Below are 19151 nucleotides of genomic sequence, written 5' to 3' on the forward strand. Positions count from 1 at the left end.
CATATAAATAAACGTATTATGTGCAACTACAACTAAAGAAATATATATTTGAAAAAAAAGAATGTGAAATAAAAATGAAGTGAATGTTGGATGATACAGCTTGATAAATATGTGAGGGGCAATGTTGTACTAGGATAATAAAATTTAATCACTAAATTTTCACGTAAAAGATCAGAAAATTCCTTTAAACCAATAGTAATAACTATTAGACAATAATAAAATTTTTAATTATATTTCAAACAACCATGCCCCAACACAAATAACACAGGATTTCTGCTCAAAAAAGAAAATATATTGATTTCTATTCTCAATGAGGAATTGGTTGAATAAAGACTAAAACTCCATTTGCTTTTCTCACATTTTCCTTTTCTCTTCACATTTGTCTACTGTTGATTTAGACATGACCAGTCTTGCTATGTCTTTTCCATACCTTCATTTTGAGGAACTGACTGATTACAATGTAAAATGATCAAAATGTAGAAATTCTTAAGCTTCTCAGTTTGTTTTTCACTGACTTTACTTACACCTTCGAAGTATGAGGTATCAAGAAGGCATGAAGATTTCGTAGTTGTGCTATAATCACCATGAAACTTGAACTTTTTGCATCATATCTGTCGAAAGAGAAGCTGAATGAAATAAAGAGTAACCGCAGACCACCAGTCCTTGCATAGACTTCTAGAACTGCCCTTCCCCTGTGTACATAGTTTTACCTGAGTCCTATCTGCACCTGGGCTGTCTCCACAGTGGCAACATCCTCTTCACTGAATGGAACATCTTCGATTTCACTAGGCCTAAGGATGGGAGGTGAGCAGTCAATTATTGGAGGAGGTCGATTGTTATGGTTGCTGTTTGCCACTCAATTATTTTGAATGAAAACCAAACAGTGATAACTCCCCAGGGGAACTGATCCCAGCTTACTGTTTCAGAAGCTTTCTTTTTTTACATGCTCTAGCATGGTTTTTTAAAAATTTTTTTTTTTTTTTTTTTTTTTGAGAGAGAGAGAGAGAGAGAGAGAGAATTTTTTAAAATATTTATTATTTTAGTTCTCAGTGGACACAACATCTTTGTTGGTATGTGGTGCTGAGGATCGAACCCGGGCCGCACGCATGCTAGGCAAGCGCGCTACCGCTTGAGCCACATCCCCAGCCCCAAGCTTTCTTGGCCTCTTCAAGAAGAGTCTGCCTGGGAACTTAGGGAACAGATGTGCTGACATCTCACTTTTCTGAGCCCTACTAGCTACACCATACCCCCCATAAAAATCCCAGGTTTTCAGAAATTCACACAAGCTTCACATGTCAAACAGGCATTTGACATGTGAATTACTCTAACATTCCTACTAAAATAAACTTTTTAGGTCTTATAGAAGGTCAAGTACGTATAAGTACACTAATCTGCTTATCATTTCCGAGGCTGAAGGGATATTTCTGATACATTGGGAATTTTCAGGTACACTATTTCTTTTACCACTGAGAAACAACCCCAGTCTCCTTTTTATGTTTTATTTTGAGACAGGGTCTTACTAAGTCCTTAGGGCCTTGTTAAGTTGCTAGGGTTGGTCTCAAACTTGTAATCCTCCTGCCTCAGCCTCCTGAGCCACAGGGATTACAGGTATGCGCCACCAGGCCTGGCCGGCACACTATTTCTTTACTACTCTGAAGGGTGCACTAATAGTGGCAGCATATTTGCACTTTGGAAAACACAGGCTCTGCTACAGAGGAGACGTGGAGAAGCCAGAAAACACGCCTGCGGGGTCCTTACTGTTTCATGGAGGCTTCGTAGACCCCACTGTCTCCAGCCACAGACTCATCAGACACGGCAGCCGACACACAAGCAGTTTTCTCCCCAGGCAAGTGAATTACTCTTCTTTTTGGTAATGATTTTTCCACATCTAAGGAGGGGAAATTTCTTATTAGAAAATTAGGATTTCTTATTAGGAAAAATCAAATATAAAATACACACGAAGTTTGAGCATGATAAAGCCAACATACAATATCCTTCTGAGAGTCAAGGATGTTACTCTTCAAATCAACAGATGTGGACAAGTCAAAGCACTGTGACTCATAAGATTTCTGCAATACCAGTTCCTTCAGTTGTTATTTGGAAATGAATATAGTCTTTTGTTTTCCTAAAATATTTTAAGGCAAGGGATGCACATATTCTGACTCTCCAACCTCTTTCTTCAAGCATTCACAATTATAATATGCTTAGGATAAAAAGCTCTGTGCCTCCCTCAAGTATTGGGAGATATTTCTATTTAGAGAGCTTCTGACTACTCAGTGGAAAGAAACGTTTCTACCTCTTTGCTCTCTCCTCTACACATGCCATATTCTCTGTCTCCTATGGTACTATTCTAACAGAAATTAAGGAGAAGACATCTTTGACTTATAGGAATTCCTCACCAGCTAATACCACTAAAAAACTTTTTGTGCTACTGAATCTTCAGCACCAACTACCACTTAACTTTTATCTCTAACTCATATTCATACAGCAGCGTCCTGCAGTGAGCAAGGAACATTCATTTAAAGCTGTGTTCTGTACTGTAATAAGCTGCAAGCCTGCAGAGTTCTTTCATCCTCCAGTGAGCAAGCCAGTGGATCTGTATTGGTATGCATTTCGGCCCCCTTCGGAGTCGTGACTTTACATCTTGTTAAGATGTTTAAGTTTTAAGGCTTCAGATTACAGGATTGATTGCTGCATTTCCCCTTTTATTTCTGGCAGTGGGAATGCTCTTTCCTTGATGATGAAGTGCCTTCTCTCCGCCCACCCCCCTTTGTGAGGGGTGAAGGTGATGACATGATTTATTGATTACCCCCAGGAATAACCACAGCAGCCTGAAATTGACTTTGACAATGACAGAGACTGACTGTGGAAAGACTTCATAGTTATTCCAACTTGGTTTCTGTCATCCAGCAGGGATTGGTGCTGGGGAGCAAAGTTTACATAAAAGGGACTTGACTTCACCTGCATAAAACTCCAGAGCATAGGAAATAATCAGTGTCCCTTTCAAGGAGTCACCCTCCCTCAAGGGAAGAGTAGATGTCCTCTGAATAGACCAAGCACTGATGACCTCAAGAGAATTAGTCTTTACACTTACACATATTCTTTTAGTTGTTTTCAGACATGAAACTGAATGTTATCTGCAAAGGTCCTGGGTGTAGTTTTTTTCAGGGTGACTTTTTTTTTTAATGGTTCTGGGGATCAAAACTAGGGCCTTGCACATGCTGGCAAGCACTCTGCCACTGAGCTATATCCTTACCCTATGGTGACTTTGGGCAGGGGGGTGGGAGTGGGCAGGGGTGGTACCAGGGATTGAACTCAGGGGCACTTGACCACTAAGTCACATCCCCAGGCCTATTTTTGTATTTCATTTACAGGTAGGGTCTCACTAAATTGCTTAGCACCTCACTTTTCTGAGGCTGGCTTTGAATTGCGATCCTCCTGATTCAGCCTCCCAAGCCACTGGGATTACAGGCATGAGCCACTGTACCCGGCCCTATGATGACTTTTTAACAACATTTTTCAACATTGAAAAAATTTAAAAATTATCACAGACACCCATTGCCAGCCACAAGCCCACTGATAGTCACAGTTGCAGACATAAGGGCCAAGAGCAAGACACCAGCCAAGCAGATGCTTCCAGGACTGGTGCCTGGGACCTTGAGATCACTAGGTGGGTAACAATCTTTGGGGAATTTTTCCCAAGCCTTCCTCTTTTCCAGCATTCAACTCCACATACAGGGCCTTCCACTTGATGAGATGATGATAAGTGGTCACTAGAGAATACTCCAAATACATGAAGGACAAAGAAGCTTGAGATGCTCAAGACATGTAAGATCCTAAAAGTCTAAAGCAAGAAGAATGGTACAGAATGCTGGCTCTCTACTCTTTCCCCATTCTTTCTTCCTCCCTTAACTTGCAATGACACGTGGTAGGAACTGGTTTGGTGGGCACTGTGTTACTTATCACTATCACACAATTATAAGACGTGCTAGGATGTTTTCCACACATCATGGCATTAATCTTCTTCAGTGCTATAAGTATAACCGTATCATCCCGACTTTGCAGACGAGAAACAGACCTGAGAGACAAGGTAACATGCTCGCGGAAATAAATTCAAAGTGTGAGTAAAGGCATGAGACAGAACGCAACCCGCCATCCACTGTACACCTTCACAGAGGCAGGGCGAGGCCCATGGTGGCTTTCTGCTTTTGTGGGGCCACTATGTACACATCACGCCTGTGCTTGTTTTCCTTTGTGGCTGATTATTTCTATAATGTTACTTGTCTGATGTTTCTCTAAGAGGAGGCACACAAACCACAAGAATGTTCCACCTCTGCCCAGGCTGCTGGCAGGACACAGCATTTCAATCTAGTCTTTAAACATGTGAACTATCCAATCAATTAGTACTCAGAACTCCCAGGACCATATACATAAATAAAAATGCTTCTCAAAACAGCACGAAAGCAGTTGGTTTAGAGGCCTGTCCTCTTCTGTGTGGTGGGGCACAGCAACTCAGGTCAGTCTGACCAGGATGCCCATAGAGAAGGACCAGAGCTTTGATTTCCCATTTTGCCTCAAGCTGGCTCTAGAACAGATTATCCTTTTTGGATCACACTAGAGATCATGTGCCAACAAAGGCACTAACTGTACCTAACATATTAAATATTTCTGTCACATAGAGCAAAACAATCAATAAAATGAGATTCTTCTCGTTGGTCTCTTTGAACACACAGGCAGGAGTCTACTTCTTACAGCCTCTTCCTTGGGCTGCAACTGTCACAGCAGCCAGAAGATGGCAGGGTAATACCATATACTGGAGACTACTTCTTCAAATTAACTTTTGGCAGAAAGGGAGAGTCTGGCATAAAATAAAATTGTATTTATATAGAATTCCCTGAGCAATCTAAACAGTGAACCTTTGTACTAATTAGCTTGTATGCTAATTGACTTGATTTTAATCTGTTTTAGGCCAAAATTTAGAAGAAAGCCCTCTTCTTTGCCTTAGTATTTTAGAACTGGCATCTGTTTAGAAGCATAAAGTATGTTTACAAAATAAGGTCTAGCCAGGTACCACACATAGAGGGTCTCTGGACCACAAAACAAGTACCTAATGATTAAATCTATTAAATAGAGAAGACAATTTGACAAAGAAAATGTCTGGGTATATAAATAAAGGTTCCTTCCTAAATAAAGCTGAAATAAATATTTAGGAGAAAAAAGGGGAGACTATACCATTTGTCTATGTGGAAAAAGTAACCTTCCAACCCAATGTCCTTAAAATCCTTTAGAGGGAATGCATAAAAAACAAAGGTTTCCATTTACCTGTAGCTCCTTCATATAATGGCTCCCCAGCACAGTCATTAAGGTCTTTGTCCTCTAAAAGAGACTGGGATGCTCCTACTGAATCTGAATCGAGCAGTATGGGATTTTCACCAAGGCTAATGTCTTCAAAATGGCTACTCAATTCACAGTCTTCAAAGTCAGCAGTGAACTGATGAAGAGAGGAGTCATGAGAAGACATGGGAAACGTGCCTTCCAAGACCAAAGGAGAGCCAGGAGGCGACAAGGAAGAAAGGGAGGACCTTGAAGATAGGGATGTCACAGACTTGGGGGCCTCAGTCAGGGTGGGAGTGTGGCCAGCTGCTGCAGCTGCCACCCCACAGAGTCCACTTGGGCCAGGCTGACTGGGGGACTTGGCCACCTCATTTTCATGGATGGTAGTGATAGGTCCGGAAGGAATGTAACCACTCTTCTCTTGGAGAAGGAAGTCCAGTTTATACTGATAATCCACATCTATCTGATCACCCTGACTGCTGAAGTAGAGCTCACTGGAACTGAGGGAGTTGAGAGACCCTCTGCTGGAGGTGTTCAGCGAGCCCCGACTGGATGCCAAGGAACCCAGGCTGCTCCCAGATGACATGGACAACGTGCTGGCAGAGAGGCTAAAAGAAGAAAAGCACACTGTAAAATCTGTCACTATGTGGAAAAACCAATCATAACCCCTACTGGTGACTTCAGATCCCAAACTGGAAGGAAACAGGTGGTGCCAAAGAATGGAATATATGACCAGGGCCAAGGGATATGTCATCATAGCATTTCCCTGATTATTCACTAATAATTTCTAACTTGCTCTCCAAATACTCTTTAAGCAACAATTCTATCTTAGAAAAAATTATCCTCATTTTATAAAAGTTAAAAAATATGCCAAAGAGTTTCCTGGAATTCTCCTTGCATAGCTATACAGAAGCAATCCTATAATTAAAATATAAGGGGGGTGCAGGGATGACCAGGACAAAGTATTAATATGGCTATGTTGTTAGGTTTTTTAAACCTTATTTTTAGAGAAAAAAAGGCAAGCTTATAAAACTTGAGTGCTTACACATAAGGTCTCTGGGCCAGGCTTGGTGGCACACTCCTGTAATCCCAATGGTTTTGGGAGACTGAGGCAGGAGGATCACAAGTTTGAAGCAAGCCCCATCAACACAGTGAGGTCCTACACAATGTAGTAAGACCATTTCACAAAATAAAAAATAAAAAGGGCTAGTGATGATGCTTAGTGGTTTAAAAAAAAAGCAAGCCCCTGGGTTCATTTGCCTTTCCCATTTTCTGTGGGTGAATATAAAAGTGAGTATTTTTCTAACCAATATAAGAAAATCTATGGCAATTTTAAGGTAAATCTCTCCTACCCTCATTTTGTAAAAGATGAGATAATAGGAGAAATGTTCCATTTTCCTAAGTTTTCATTGAGGGCTAAAATCTTCTTCCTACAACATATTAACTTTAAATTTGGTCACTCACACATTAATTTTACTCATGTACCTACTTACTTTTAAATAGCTTAAAATAAAGTATAAACTAACCAAAGATGAACCAGAATGTGTCTGAAAGATAGGGAAAAAATTTCCCTTTGAGGATCTAATGGGCTTACCTTTTAAGTTGTGAATGCAAGTAAGTAGTTAATTTAGTAGTTTCTTCAAGTTTCTGTAGCAGTTCTTTTCTTCTCTCTTCCAATTTCAATCTAGAAAAAAATTATAAAAATTAATTGATCTTCAAATGATTATGATGAATGTGAAAAAAAAACCCAAAGTTTCTTATTACACAAATATTACCTATCAAGAGGGGGAAATCTGAATGAACTTGACAGAGAAAAAAAAGGATGCTGTGCACAGCCACACTAGATGATGGGGGAGATTTTTTTCTTTTCTTTTCTTTGTACTGGGGATTGAACCTAGGGTGCTTAACCACTGAGCACATCCCCAGGCCTTTTTAATTTTTATTTTGAGATACTGTCTTGCTAAATTGCTTACAGCCTTGCTAAGTTGCTGAGGACAGGGGAGATTTATGCCCAATTGCCAATGCTACTGAGAAAAAAGTGTAAAATTTTCTTAAGTGGGTAAATAATATAGCCCTATGAGTTGGGGAAGAACAGTGAGGAGGAAAATAATTATATATACACATATACATAGATATGCTACAAAATCCTTACACAAGTCTATAATTTGGCTTCACATTACTAACACATTTGTCAGTAAAAATAATAGAGAATTATAAAAAGCCATCCTAAATACTGATTTTAGCAAGGATTGTTCCAAAATTATATTTGATGATGAAAATTCTAGTCTTAATTTGATGAGAATTGTTTAACAATTAAGAAAGAAATTAGTCTCTTTTGCTGTGTGGACTAATTTGGGCTGCTTAAAAGCAAGAAGACCTCAAAGTGACTTCCTTTCCTAGTGACATCATATCTCATCATCTGTACCATATTATCACAAAATATTGTTCACATCCAACTGCAAAAGTATTTTTTTAATTAGAATATTACAGAATTGTATCTTGAAAAATAACTCTTTTTAAAGACATATTAAGTACCCTGGGTCTTATGCAACTGAGAACTGCACAAGTAAAGTCTGTGTTATCTGAGGGTTTTTAGATATCGTCTTAGAAATAAACCAGTTCAGTGCAGACAAGTGAGCTACAAAATGAGAATCAGAAAAAACACACTGTGGTTCCCAGCCTGGATTTGCTGCTTACTAGGGTTGGATCCTTTGGCTAGTCATTGAATCAAGGGTCTCACCTTTCTCATCTGTAAAATGGTGATTATAATCCTCCTGTGTCTACCTGATAAGGCAGTTAAAGGGATCAAATGGAGTAATGTATGTCAAAGTGTTCTACAGATGATAAAAACAAATCAGACTTGTTCAAAGCCTCAGCATGCCCTGCAAGGTGGTGATATAAAAATTAGCTATTTTTGTTTAGAGAAAAAGAAAATTTCCCTCATTTCCAGCCTCTTTGAAATATTATGTATGTCTTGGATAGTAAGAAAATATATTCATATTTTATTTATAGGTATCTATCCCTTTGATGTGCCAATAACACAATTTCATTACATGTTAAAATAAAAAAGTAATTCTTGCCATTTTATTTAATACTTCAAGGCGTGATAAATTCTTAATTCACAGCTTTCATAAGTTCATTTTAAAAAATAAGATAGTCTTTATTTTTTTAATCTCACAAATATAAATAATAGCTCAACAAGGAAAAAAAATTAACACCAAGAAGATTAACTGAATTAGAAGGTACACAAAGATCTGGAGAAAGCCCCAAACATTTCTAAACTCCATGTCTTCAGAAGTAAGAGAAACTTTGAAGTTTTAAAACTATTACTTTTATCAAAATGAGGCTTTTCCTATTTTAAGGAACACGTCAGCATCACATTAGAATTTAATCCTGAAATGTCTGATTCATCCTAAAGTTTAAAATACAAAGCTTTTTCTTTCCTATTCACCAGAGATGGCCCGTCCTCTGCCCTCTTCTAGGTCATATCTAGGAACTGCTCTCCTAGGTCTTTTAGTTTGACTCTGAATTACTGACACACACCTTCTGTGTTCATATTTGAATGTTCCCTAATATAATACTAACTTCCTAAAAGGCAGACAGAGCTCTTTCTCTCTTTCCTACCTAGGCTCTTTACTGGCATTAGCATAATGAAGGCACTGACAAGAGTCAGAGAAACCTTCTAGTGGGGCAGCTGTCTCTGCCTCTGATATAAACACCAAAAGACTCTCCTGATGGCAGCCAGAAGTCTTCCTCAGATTTCAGGTGTCTTTCATAGGAGATGACTTCCTTAACTTCCTCTGAATAGCTGGCAACTGCCTTCTAAAGAGAATATCCATGTCCCCAAATTTTTCTCCAAATCTGCCTTTTCCTATGTGAGAAAGGGTCTTTTTACCCTGGCCCCTAAGAGATTTTCCCCTTGGCCCTGCAGTTCCACACTCTCCTTTCCACTGACCTTTGCAAAGTACAGGGTCTTCACACCCTCCTTCTGTCTTAGTGCCCTGAGACAGAGACTCCACCAGGTCTCTCCTAAACTCAGAACTTTCCACGTAGGGAACATTTCATTTCCACAGGAAAAAAAGCAGTTCCTTTTCCATTGAAAATAAGTGGTACCCATGCCCTTTACTTGCTTTAAAAATTTTTCAGAAGCATTGATAAAAACATTCAAATAATTAGGAAATGATTAAGACATCTTGGCAATTATAAGGCGAAGCCCCAAAATTTGTGAGAAAATAAGGAGCAATGTTAGGACTTTTCTTATTAACTATAGAAAATCAGAGTTTAAATAATGTCAATAACTGTATTGTGAAAATAGAAAGCCATGTACAGAAAGACCTCGTTCTTTCTTTTGAAAGCAACTTCTCAAAAGAGCAGCTCTCACTTTTCCTAATGCACATTACCACCACTAGGTGGCGAGCTCAGTCACTGTTGAAAGATTGAGTAGGTGACACTGCTGTAGAGTAGGGGCAAGAACAGGCATAGGAAACCCTAAGGTCACAATGTCTGAAAATTCATGTGAGTTTAGCTCCTTCATAGTCTACAACCCATTAATGACTCAGAATCTTGCCTGAGGTCACTGCTGAAATAATGAAGGACCCACAACATAAATAGAAAATAGGAAAATTTGGGTCATTGCAGCAAGTAGCTTTCATTGGTAGTTGTGAAGGTACCAAGAAGAAATTCAGTGATTTAGTACTGGAGGAGCATAATTTGTTCGATGATGAAACTAAATTTTACAGAGTAAAATAGAATTTTATTTCCCATTAGTATCTGAAGAAATACACTGCTTGCAAAGGTATTCTTTTGCCTTATTAGGTCCCAGTTTTTGGTTCAACGGAGGCAAAAAGCAGAGAAGAAATAAATACATGTGGTAGGAAGAAGCAAATAAAAAAAAGGGTAAAGTATAAGAAAAAGTGGCAGAGTATGAAGGAATAAAGTAAAACAATGAACAACAAGAAGAAGACCCAAGACCCCTACTATACTGTGTCTATTTGAGAAATAAAGGACTCAGAGCTCACTGCAACATCCTGTTTTTTGGTACATGTGCAACACTGAGCCTTGAACAACCAACAGTGGCTGTGAGAAAATTTTAAGTTGATCAAATAAGCAAGAAAGAGTCCCTCAACCTTTTACTGAAACATAATTATGGTATTTGCCTTTGGCCACAGACACTAGAAAGGAAATTAGTATTCACTTATTTGGAATACTGAACTACTTGACTTACAAATGACTCAAAAAGTCAACATATTACCAATGTAAAATGTATCCATTTTCTTTCCCGCTAACAAGCAAACATGGGAGACAAGTCTATGTAGGTATCATAGATTGGTAGGACTATACATACTGCTTATGCCCCATTAGACAAAAGCCCGAAGCTGGATAAGACTAAATAGATTATTATTTTATAGAAGTATTTTATACATTCTCCACTTGATGAATTCTAATTCTAGCCATTGCTGCTACTGGAATTTGGATAGTCATTATGTGTGTGCAAACACAAGTATGAAAGTAAAAGTTTTGGTACCAAGGGAAAAAACATATCTTCAATGTTACTTCACTAACCATTTTTGTCTCTCCCTAATAAAAAAGACAAGCCAGACACCACACCTGTAAATACTGATTAAAACAAATAAGCACATGTGTTTCTCTTCCTTTTAGTACAAACCTGTAGAACCTTCCCAGATTCATCTACTACAAACAGCCAGGATGGACACTGCACATTAGCCCTGTAAGATTCAGCTCTCCATGTCCCTAAGTTCCATATTCAGATTCAACCAATAGCTGACCAAAAGTATTCAGAGGGGGGGAAAAAAACTGCATTTGTACTAAACAGGTACAGATTATTTTTGTCTATTTTATTCCTAAAACAATATGGTATAACAACTATTTACATAGCGTTTGTGTTGTATTACGTACTATAAGTAACCTAGAAATGATTCAAAGTATATGGGCAGATGTGCATAGATGATAAGCAAATACTATACCATTTTCTATGAGGGACTTGAGTAAGCACACATTTTGGCATGGGGGAAGGACTCCTGAAACTAATCCTCCATGGATAGGGAGGAATGATTGTAGACAACATTTATTAAGTATTGCATAATACACCAAATATCACTGGTGCTTTCACAAGGACCACACAAAAGCTACTAATTTCATTGTATTTACTGAAGACTATTAAACTTTTATATTGGAAATTTAAGGTATACTAATATATAGACAAGGGTAATTCAGTAAAAACAATTTAATTCAGCCTTGCCTTCTCATCATTACTCTTTGTTTCTGTTGGTCTTTGTCAGATGGATCCTAATTTAGCCAGCCTTCCTCAATACCTACCTTAGACTGATCTCACTGTCAGTCAGCCCCACAAGATACAAGTCAGAGCAAGCAAGGAAGAAAAGAAGGGAAATGGGGGCAATAAGGAGAATTATTTAAGTGAGTAAAAGAATACAGTCTGCATTAGTTTTTCCTCTTGATCTTGTCCATGAACCCTAAAGCTAAAATGCTATAGCCACATATTACCTTGATCAACATTTTAATCCACAAAAGTCAAATCTCCTGAACAGTTAAACTTGGACTGGCAGAGGAAGAAGGAGGGAGGAGGAGGAGGAAGAGGAGGAGGAGACAGAGGAGGGGGGGAGGATGAGGAAGAAGAGCTGCTGCTGCCACCAGGTGCAGTGGTGCATATCTGTAATCCCAGCAACTCAGGAGGCTGAGGCAGGAGGATCACAAGTTCGGGGACAGCCTGGGCAACTTAGCGAGACCTTGTCTCAAAATATAAAACAAAAAGGGCTGGATATGTAGCTGAGTGGTAGAGTACCATGGGTTCAATTCCCAGTATGGATGTGGAGAAAAAGAAAAGAAATTGGATTATGGCTGTGTATTTTAAACTTATATGCAGGTAACTTGAGATAATACCAATGTGAATGTCATTCCTGTCATTGTGAGGCACTGCTCCTTACTTGGTGGCCTAAAGGATGCATATACAGTGGTTTTGAAAGGTTACACAGTCTATTCTGAAACAGGGGTCCCACCACAGCAGCCAGCAAGGCCAGACATAGGGCTCTGACACAGATGTGTTCATATCAAACTGATACACATAGGTTCTCTCACTTACTACTATTAATAGAACTGAGTTTTTAGATTAAATAATCAACTCACACTTTCCCATAGAAAGATTAGAAAACTTCTTAGAATATTTTCCTTTATATTTCAGCTGTTTCAGAGGAGGGTTTCAACTTACAAGCAAAATCCAAGCAACATTTTGTAAACTATTAGGATACCAAAGGGAGTAAATTGTCTCTTCTTTTCCTTGTGAAATTAAAGGCAATAAAATTTTGCATTCTTACAAGTAATAAAACCTAGAATAGGAAGCTTCAGTCACTGTAACAATCTAGATCATCTTTCTTATCAGAGTGCAATAGTTTACAGCTACCATTATCAGACTCAGTCAGTGATGGACTATATTCATGGTTTTATGTCAACATTCCTTAGTTATTCAACATCAGTCACAGGCATTTTCAGTCCTAACAGATGTAGAGTAATGGATGCTGAGGGGCATTAGGTTGGTGTGCTTTATCGCTCTACAGAAAGAAAGTTCTATTGTACCATTCTCTGTCCAATAAGAACAGATAAAACTGAGATTTCCAAACCCAGGGAAAATGTCATCAGTTAAGATTCAGCCACGTTGTAGTTGCTCTCTTCTCAGTAGGAAAACACACCTCTCAGCCAGAGCCCGGCTCGGTGCACCCCGCACGGACAGCAGCTCTTCCTCTAGTCTCTGCCTTTCAGCTTCCAGATGTTCCAATTCATCTTGTGTGCGTTTTTGCGGAGTGACGAACTGCAGTTCCTTCAAAAGTTCTTCTTTTTCATTAATCAGCATCAACTTCTCCTTCTCAATATCTAGCGTCCCTGGCCAAGCCTCACTGTCCAACTTTGACAGTTCAATTTTTAAGTTGGCCATACTAAAATAAAGAGAAGAAACATGCACATGTTTAGGACTCCTGAGAAAGGCAAACACAACCAGCTAAGTCTGGGGTGGAACTGCCATCCAGACCTTCCCAACTGGAGCTTACCAGAAAGCAGGCAGCAGTTCTGTACTCCAGGCTTAGGCCTGACTTCACACTCAGCTGTCCTCTGCTTCATCCCCCATCTTTATAATGTGAGTGAGCACATCTCCCTATCTGACAACAGCATGAAAGACAAGTACACAGACACTTCAAAAGGAAAGTACTCTGGGGGCCAAGGGCAGGCTGCCCTGATATTTGTGTGTGTGTGTGGTGTGACAGGAGAGGAACCTGGAGGCTTCCCTTTAAAAACAAAACAAAACTGAGGTTGGCACTGCAATGATGCCCCAAATGCCATTTTTGTAGACTTTTGTTCCTCTGGGTAGCAATACTGTCTATAGCATCTTTTCCAGTAAAATGGTAATCTCCAGAACAGGTTGGCGAAGACTAGGGTATAAGGAGGTCAGGGAAAGGGTGGAGAAAAGAGAACAGTAGTTTGGCCGACTCATTTTAGAACAAAGTCAGTTCCATCAAGTCTCCCCCCAAGGTTAAGGGAGTAGGCCCACATTCTCCTTAAGCTTCCTGCTGTGAAGTCTCCTCTCCGTAGGGCTCTGACTGGTGTATGTACCACTTATTGAGCAAGCACTGCACCAGCACCTTATATCCACTACTGCATTGGATTTAAGTTCCTCTGTACATTTATTTGGCTGTTCAGGAGTACACAGTGGACCGTCACCAGCACAGGAAGCTGGTGTGGCACCACTGGAGTGTCAAAAGGTGCTGAAGTGAGGGAAACAGGAATGCGGGGAGAGAACAAAAAGCACCAAAAACAAACTGAGTAATTTCAAAGTTCACTGTGCCCAGAGCTCCCCAATTAATGATGAAGTTAACAATTCATTTTCAATATGAATGTCTTGACAACCTGAATTGAATATTTGCTCTGCAGCACTGTGAAGACAATCAGGACTTTTTACAAGATGAATAGCAACATGGCTCTTCTGCCCCCAAAGCCTAAGATCCAGGTAAACTATGAATACAACTGAGGTTTGCACAAGGAATCTGTGACTATTAAAAAAAAAAAAAAGGTTGGATGATTGCTTCAGACATTCACACCAGAATATGGAAAACAGAAAAGGGAGATTTTTTCCTTTTTCAATGCAAAAAATTGTAAAAGGAATGAAAAAAAAATAACAAAAAAACATAATCAAGAACAAAGATGAAAATAAATCCACATCTTTGTGCCATAAGTTTCTTGTTTTAGTTAAGAAATAAAATTGCATTCTGAGACTGCCACTGCAGAAGTAGTGTACTTCTGATTTCACCCACCGTCTGCACTTATGATAGATGTACCATCAGCTATTCTTCAGCTTTAATCACAAAACCATAAACAACTGTCTCAACTTACTAGAAAATTAACCATCAAAATGCTAAATAAGCATGATGTTATTAGCTTCATTAAGCACATAAAACAAAGGCTGCAGGAGAAAAACAGGTTTCAGAGAAAAAATAACCCATCTCTTTACTTATTCAGAATTGAGGAGGAAAATGCATTTTCAACATATGCATAAACGCTTGAGAGATACATTCTCATCAACACCACCAGTAACTTTAAAACAAAACCCCAAATAGTACAGCAATGCAACCAAATGGTAAAGAACCAATGTCTTAAGGTTTGGTGTGACTGAATTAACCAATTGAGCTGGGAGCAACAATGTGAGGGAGTAAAGAAAGGTTCCTATTTATAACGTGATCAGACATTAGGGAGATCTCCCATTTTATTTTAGAAAGTATGTACCAAATCTGGGGAATGGAATATGAAGAAGACTTCCAGGAGCACCTAGGAAGAGAAGTGCTGTGTAAGCTCCAGATGGAATTAACTATTAGCAGTCACAGTAAAAAAAAATAGCCCAAGCTGATCCAAAGGAAGCAGAGTCAAGCCTGTAAGAACCCACGGGGAGATAAGGACTTGTTCTCCAAGATTAGTTTTGAGTTATAGCCATTCTCCTTCAGAAAACCAGACACACTTTCTGGGCTTTGTTCACATCAGAACCAAAGAGTTCTGCTGGCTAAAGGGCTGACCTACACACAGCAAGAGGACCATGGCAGCATCCACCATAGGCCCCAACTGCAAATCAGCTTTCCGAATGCTTACTGATGCCAAGGCCCTAGTCTAGACCCTGAGAAGGAGGTAATAAAGTATAACATTTTTTCTTACCTTCAAGACATTTAAACTTTACTGAGGAAAATTTAAAGGCATTAACGTTAGCTAAGTAAACTGCTATTCAGAAGGACTTGGTGATTTGCTCAAGCTCCCATGGTTAATAATTGGAGAATGAAGCTTAGGTTTCTTTTCAGGAAACTGACAAACCAAGTGATATCAGAAACACAGGTTACAGACAGTAAACTAAATATTGCACTTATTTTACCTATTTAAATCCAGATAACCTGTAAGAACTATGGTTAATTACTTTAAAATTTTCATCATCATCAGTAATTGTGGGCATACTTCAATATCAGATGGGTTTTCCTCATGGTAGGAAACCATGATACCCTAGCAGGTTCTCAGTGGAGTTTTTCATGCTCATGGAAGGAACATGATGAATTACTTTGTCTCCTGCATGGTAGCAATGCAGCTTTTCCCAACGTCTCCTAAATAATAAGCCAATAGCATTTTTAAGCTCTTAAAAGGAAAATATGAAATCAACTCAGTATGATCTCCCTCCAAACAAATAAGGTATGCTATATTTTTTAAACATTTGACTCTCTACTAGATAAGGACAGTGAGGTCTCCTCTGCATCTCACCCCAGAAGAGTCACAAAAGTAAGAAAAAGAAAGCACAGGAGTTATTAAGAGTTTATAAGGTAGAGGAGAGAAATAAGAGTATCTCCTCCTTCTCTCTGACATAAATCAGCTGGAACAAACACCTCAGCACCTTCAATGACATTAGCAGTAAGGTTTCCCTTCAAAGCAGAGGACCATGCTCAAAGGTGTCCACCTCAGATCTCCTCAGCATCTGTCAAATATTGTGCCTAAGCCACTGTATCATGTTTCCAACCCAGGAGCCAAACTTTCACTTTCAATCCAAAGTCTTAAAGAAGTTCAAAGCTTCTTTTTCCAGAAGAGAAGGGGACAATTTTACTCCCACACTTTTCATTAATTCTCCTTATTCTTCACCTATGAGGGAAGGGGGAAAGGGAGGAGAGAGAGGAGAGGGAAAGCAACCCTTAAGACGCTAATAACTAAGGATATAACCCTGGCAAGAGTATGTGGGGAGTACCCAGCAGATGTCACCATAGGAGTAAAGATTAAAGATTAATTCTGGAAAAGAAAATGATGTTTGGGCCCATCAACCATAAAAAAAATTTGCTCCCCGTCCTTACCTTCTTTTGGCTTCTTCATACTGTAGGCTTAGCCTGACCTTTTCAGCTAAATTCGATCTACTTCTCACTCCAATCTAGTAAAACAAAAAGAAAAAAGTCAATTAACTCTGCTAATGAATGAAGAAAACTGCTTTTGTTCTTAGGAAGTACAAATAATTGAAAAGCTCCAGAAAATGGTACCAAAATGGGAAAGCACCAGTTTAAAAAGGTACTTACTTTATATTCTCAGTAGGGGCAAACATTTCTTTCAATTCAAGCCTGTTTGTTTTTCAAAGACTTTTCACATTCACTTTCTCCACACATTAAATTCAAGACAAAAATGTCAGGTAAATGTGTCTGGTATCTTAAGAGTTTATGAAAGTATATGAGTCAATAAAATTTATGAACTGGAACTGATTTCTTTTCCTTTATGAGCCAAAATTTCCATCATTTAGCTTTCAACTATAAAAAATACAAACTAAATAACCTCAAAAATTAATTTTTAAACAGGTTAAGTTCTGCTGTTGATATCTACTTATTTAACTTTCATAGCACATACTTTAAAGAAGTATAAGGGAATACAAAAATAACTGGCAATTTATAGAAAAGTAAATACCTATTAATGGCATTCTAAAAGTGAAAATGCAAAGTAGTTAATAATATAATAATATTCAAGCCACATTAAACATTTCCAAAGTCAGCTATAAATCATATATTAAATACTTTAAGGTAATCAACTTCCAATTTATAAAAACAAGTTTTCAAGGTATATAGTTCTATTTTTCATTGACCTTAACGTTCATTTGAAATGACCTAAATTTTCAAGTCTCCAAATTTACTAGGAAAAAGTTCAATTTTCATGTATCTCTAGGCTTTCAACAGTGTCACTAAAGAAATATAGTCTGAAAAAGTTTGAACAAAGCTACTCATATGAGCAAATCTTGATATGCTTGACACCTTGAGAGAAAAGACAGCAATTTTTAAAACCAATCTTAGAAGAATGAAATGCTGAATGTACTCAGTTGGAATGTAAACCACATGTCTAGCTCCTGCTCCAATTCACCATCTATATTTGTTATTAAGGTCCATCAAGAATGATACTGGGACAACCAACGACACGGGTAACTTACATCTCCAGAAATGCTTGTTTGTGACCCGGCATCAAGGGTCTGTCTGGAGAGAGATAAATGAGAATTCATAGGACTTGATCTCAAATCTGGCTCAGATCTGCCAATGTTCTGATCCAAATGAAACCGCTCCTGCAGCTTAGCAAGACTCTGTCCAAGAAACACAAGGTATTTCATAAAGCTTAACATGTAAGAAGGCAACCCTTCCTTACCAGGTAAAATTAAATGGAGAGAGCTAATGTCAGTGGAAAGAAAAAAAATTACTTTATTTTCGGTCCTTTAACCGCTTTTTATTATTTTAAAAATAAGATTAAAATATAATTTTGTGTACACACACACACACACACACACACACACACACACCCCACTTTGGAAATATGTGAACAGATACCAAACAGATTGTCTTACTTTTCCTATGACAGCATTTTCCTGTGAATAATAGTATCTCTACATCTAACAAATGCATTTCTATGCTTAAACTTTATTTAGAAGTCTTAATTTCAATAGGAACTTGCTATCATTTGGATATGGTTTCAGTGTGCCCCCCAAAAGCTCATATACTAGAAGCTTGGGCCTCAGTGGGACAATGTTCAGAAGCAGAGGAACCTTTAAGAGGTGGGGCCAGTGCAAAGTATTTAGTCACTGGGAGTATCATCTATTTATTTAAATGTTTGTTGTTGTTGTTTTTTAGTTGTAGTTGGACATAATACCTTTATTTTATGTGATGCTGAGAATCAAACCCAGCACCTTGCATTTGGCTAGGCAAGTGCTCTATTGCTAAGCCACAACCCCAGCCCCATCATAAGAGATTAATATAGTTCTTGAGGTACCCTTGTTAGTCCCCAAAAGGATGGATTGTAAAAGGATAATGTCTGCTCCCTGAATCTGATTCCTGATCTTGTCAGATGATCTCTTCTTCCTGACATGAGGTCCTCCTGCAATGAGGCCTTTACCTGATGGGGCCATATAATCTTGGATTTTCAGCTCGAAACTGTGAGCTAAATAAGTCTTTTTTCCTTATAAAGTACCCAGTTGCTTACAGCAATAGTAAACAAACTTATACAGAATCACTCACTCTAAGTAACAGAAATCATGGAAACAAAATATTTACTATACAATCTTTCATTTTAGATATATTAAGATAACTTCTGTCTTAGAAGACTTCTACAATTATGTCATTTTACATCTGGAAAGGACTCAAGAGATTATTCAGCTTACATTAATGTTAGAAATTAGAAAACTGAGGCCTCAAAGTTGCTAAGGAGTGGCCCAGCCCTAAGCTGAGTCCATCTGCGTGTCCACTCATGACACTGTCCATGGTGGT

General features: G+C 38.6%; 1 protein-coding gene across 2 annotated transcripts in view; it reads right to left on the bottom strand.

The window, feature by feature from the left end:
• The window catches only part of Wwc2 (WW and C2 domain containing 2), a 218278-nt gene that overhangs the window by 55907 nt on the left and 143220 nt on the right, over positions 1-19151 (bottom strand). For both annotated transcript variants that reach the window (XM_027927138.2, XM_071610510.1), the window contains exons 7-14: positions 17831-17977; positions 16722-16795; positions 13056-13298; positions 6929-7018; positions 5323-5942; positions 1759-1888; positions 711-791; positions 525-611 (exon numbers count right to left, since the gene is read on the bottom strand). In XM_027927138.2, the coding sequence (XP_027782939.2) occupies positions 525-611; positions 711-791; positions 1759-1888; positions 5323-5942; positions 6929-7018; positions 13056-13298; positions 16722-16795; positions 17831-17977 (1472 nt within the window). The remainder of the gene's footprint in view (positions 1-524; positions 612-710; positions 792-1758; positions 1889-5322; positions 5943-6928; positions 7019-13055; positions 13299-16721; positions 16796-17830; positions 17978-19151) is intronic.

The sequence above is a fragment of the Marmota flaviventris genome, chromosome 3 (assembly GCF_047511675.1).
Source record: "Marmota flaviventris isolate mMarFla1 chromosome 3, mMarFla1.hap1, whole genome shotgun sequence".
Lineage (NCBI taxonomy): Eukaryota > Metazoa > Chordata > Mammalia > Rodentia > Sciuridae > Marmota > Marmota flaviventris.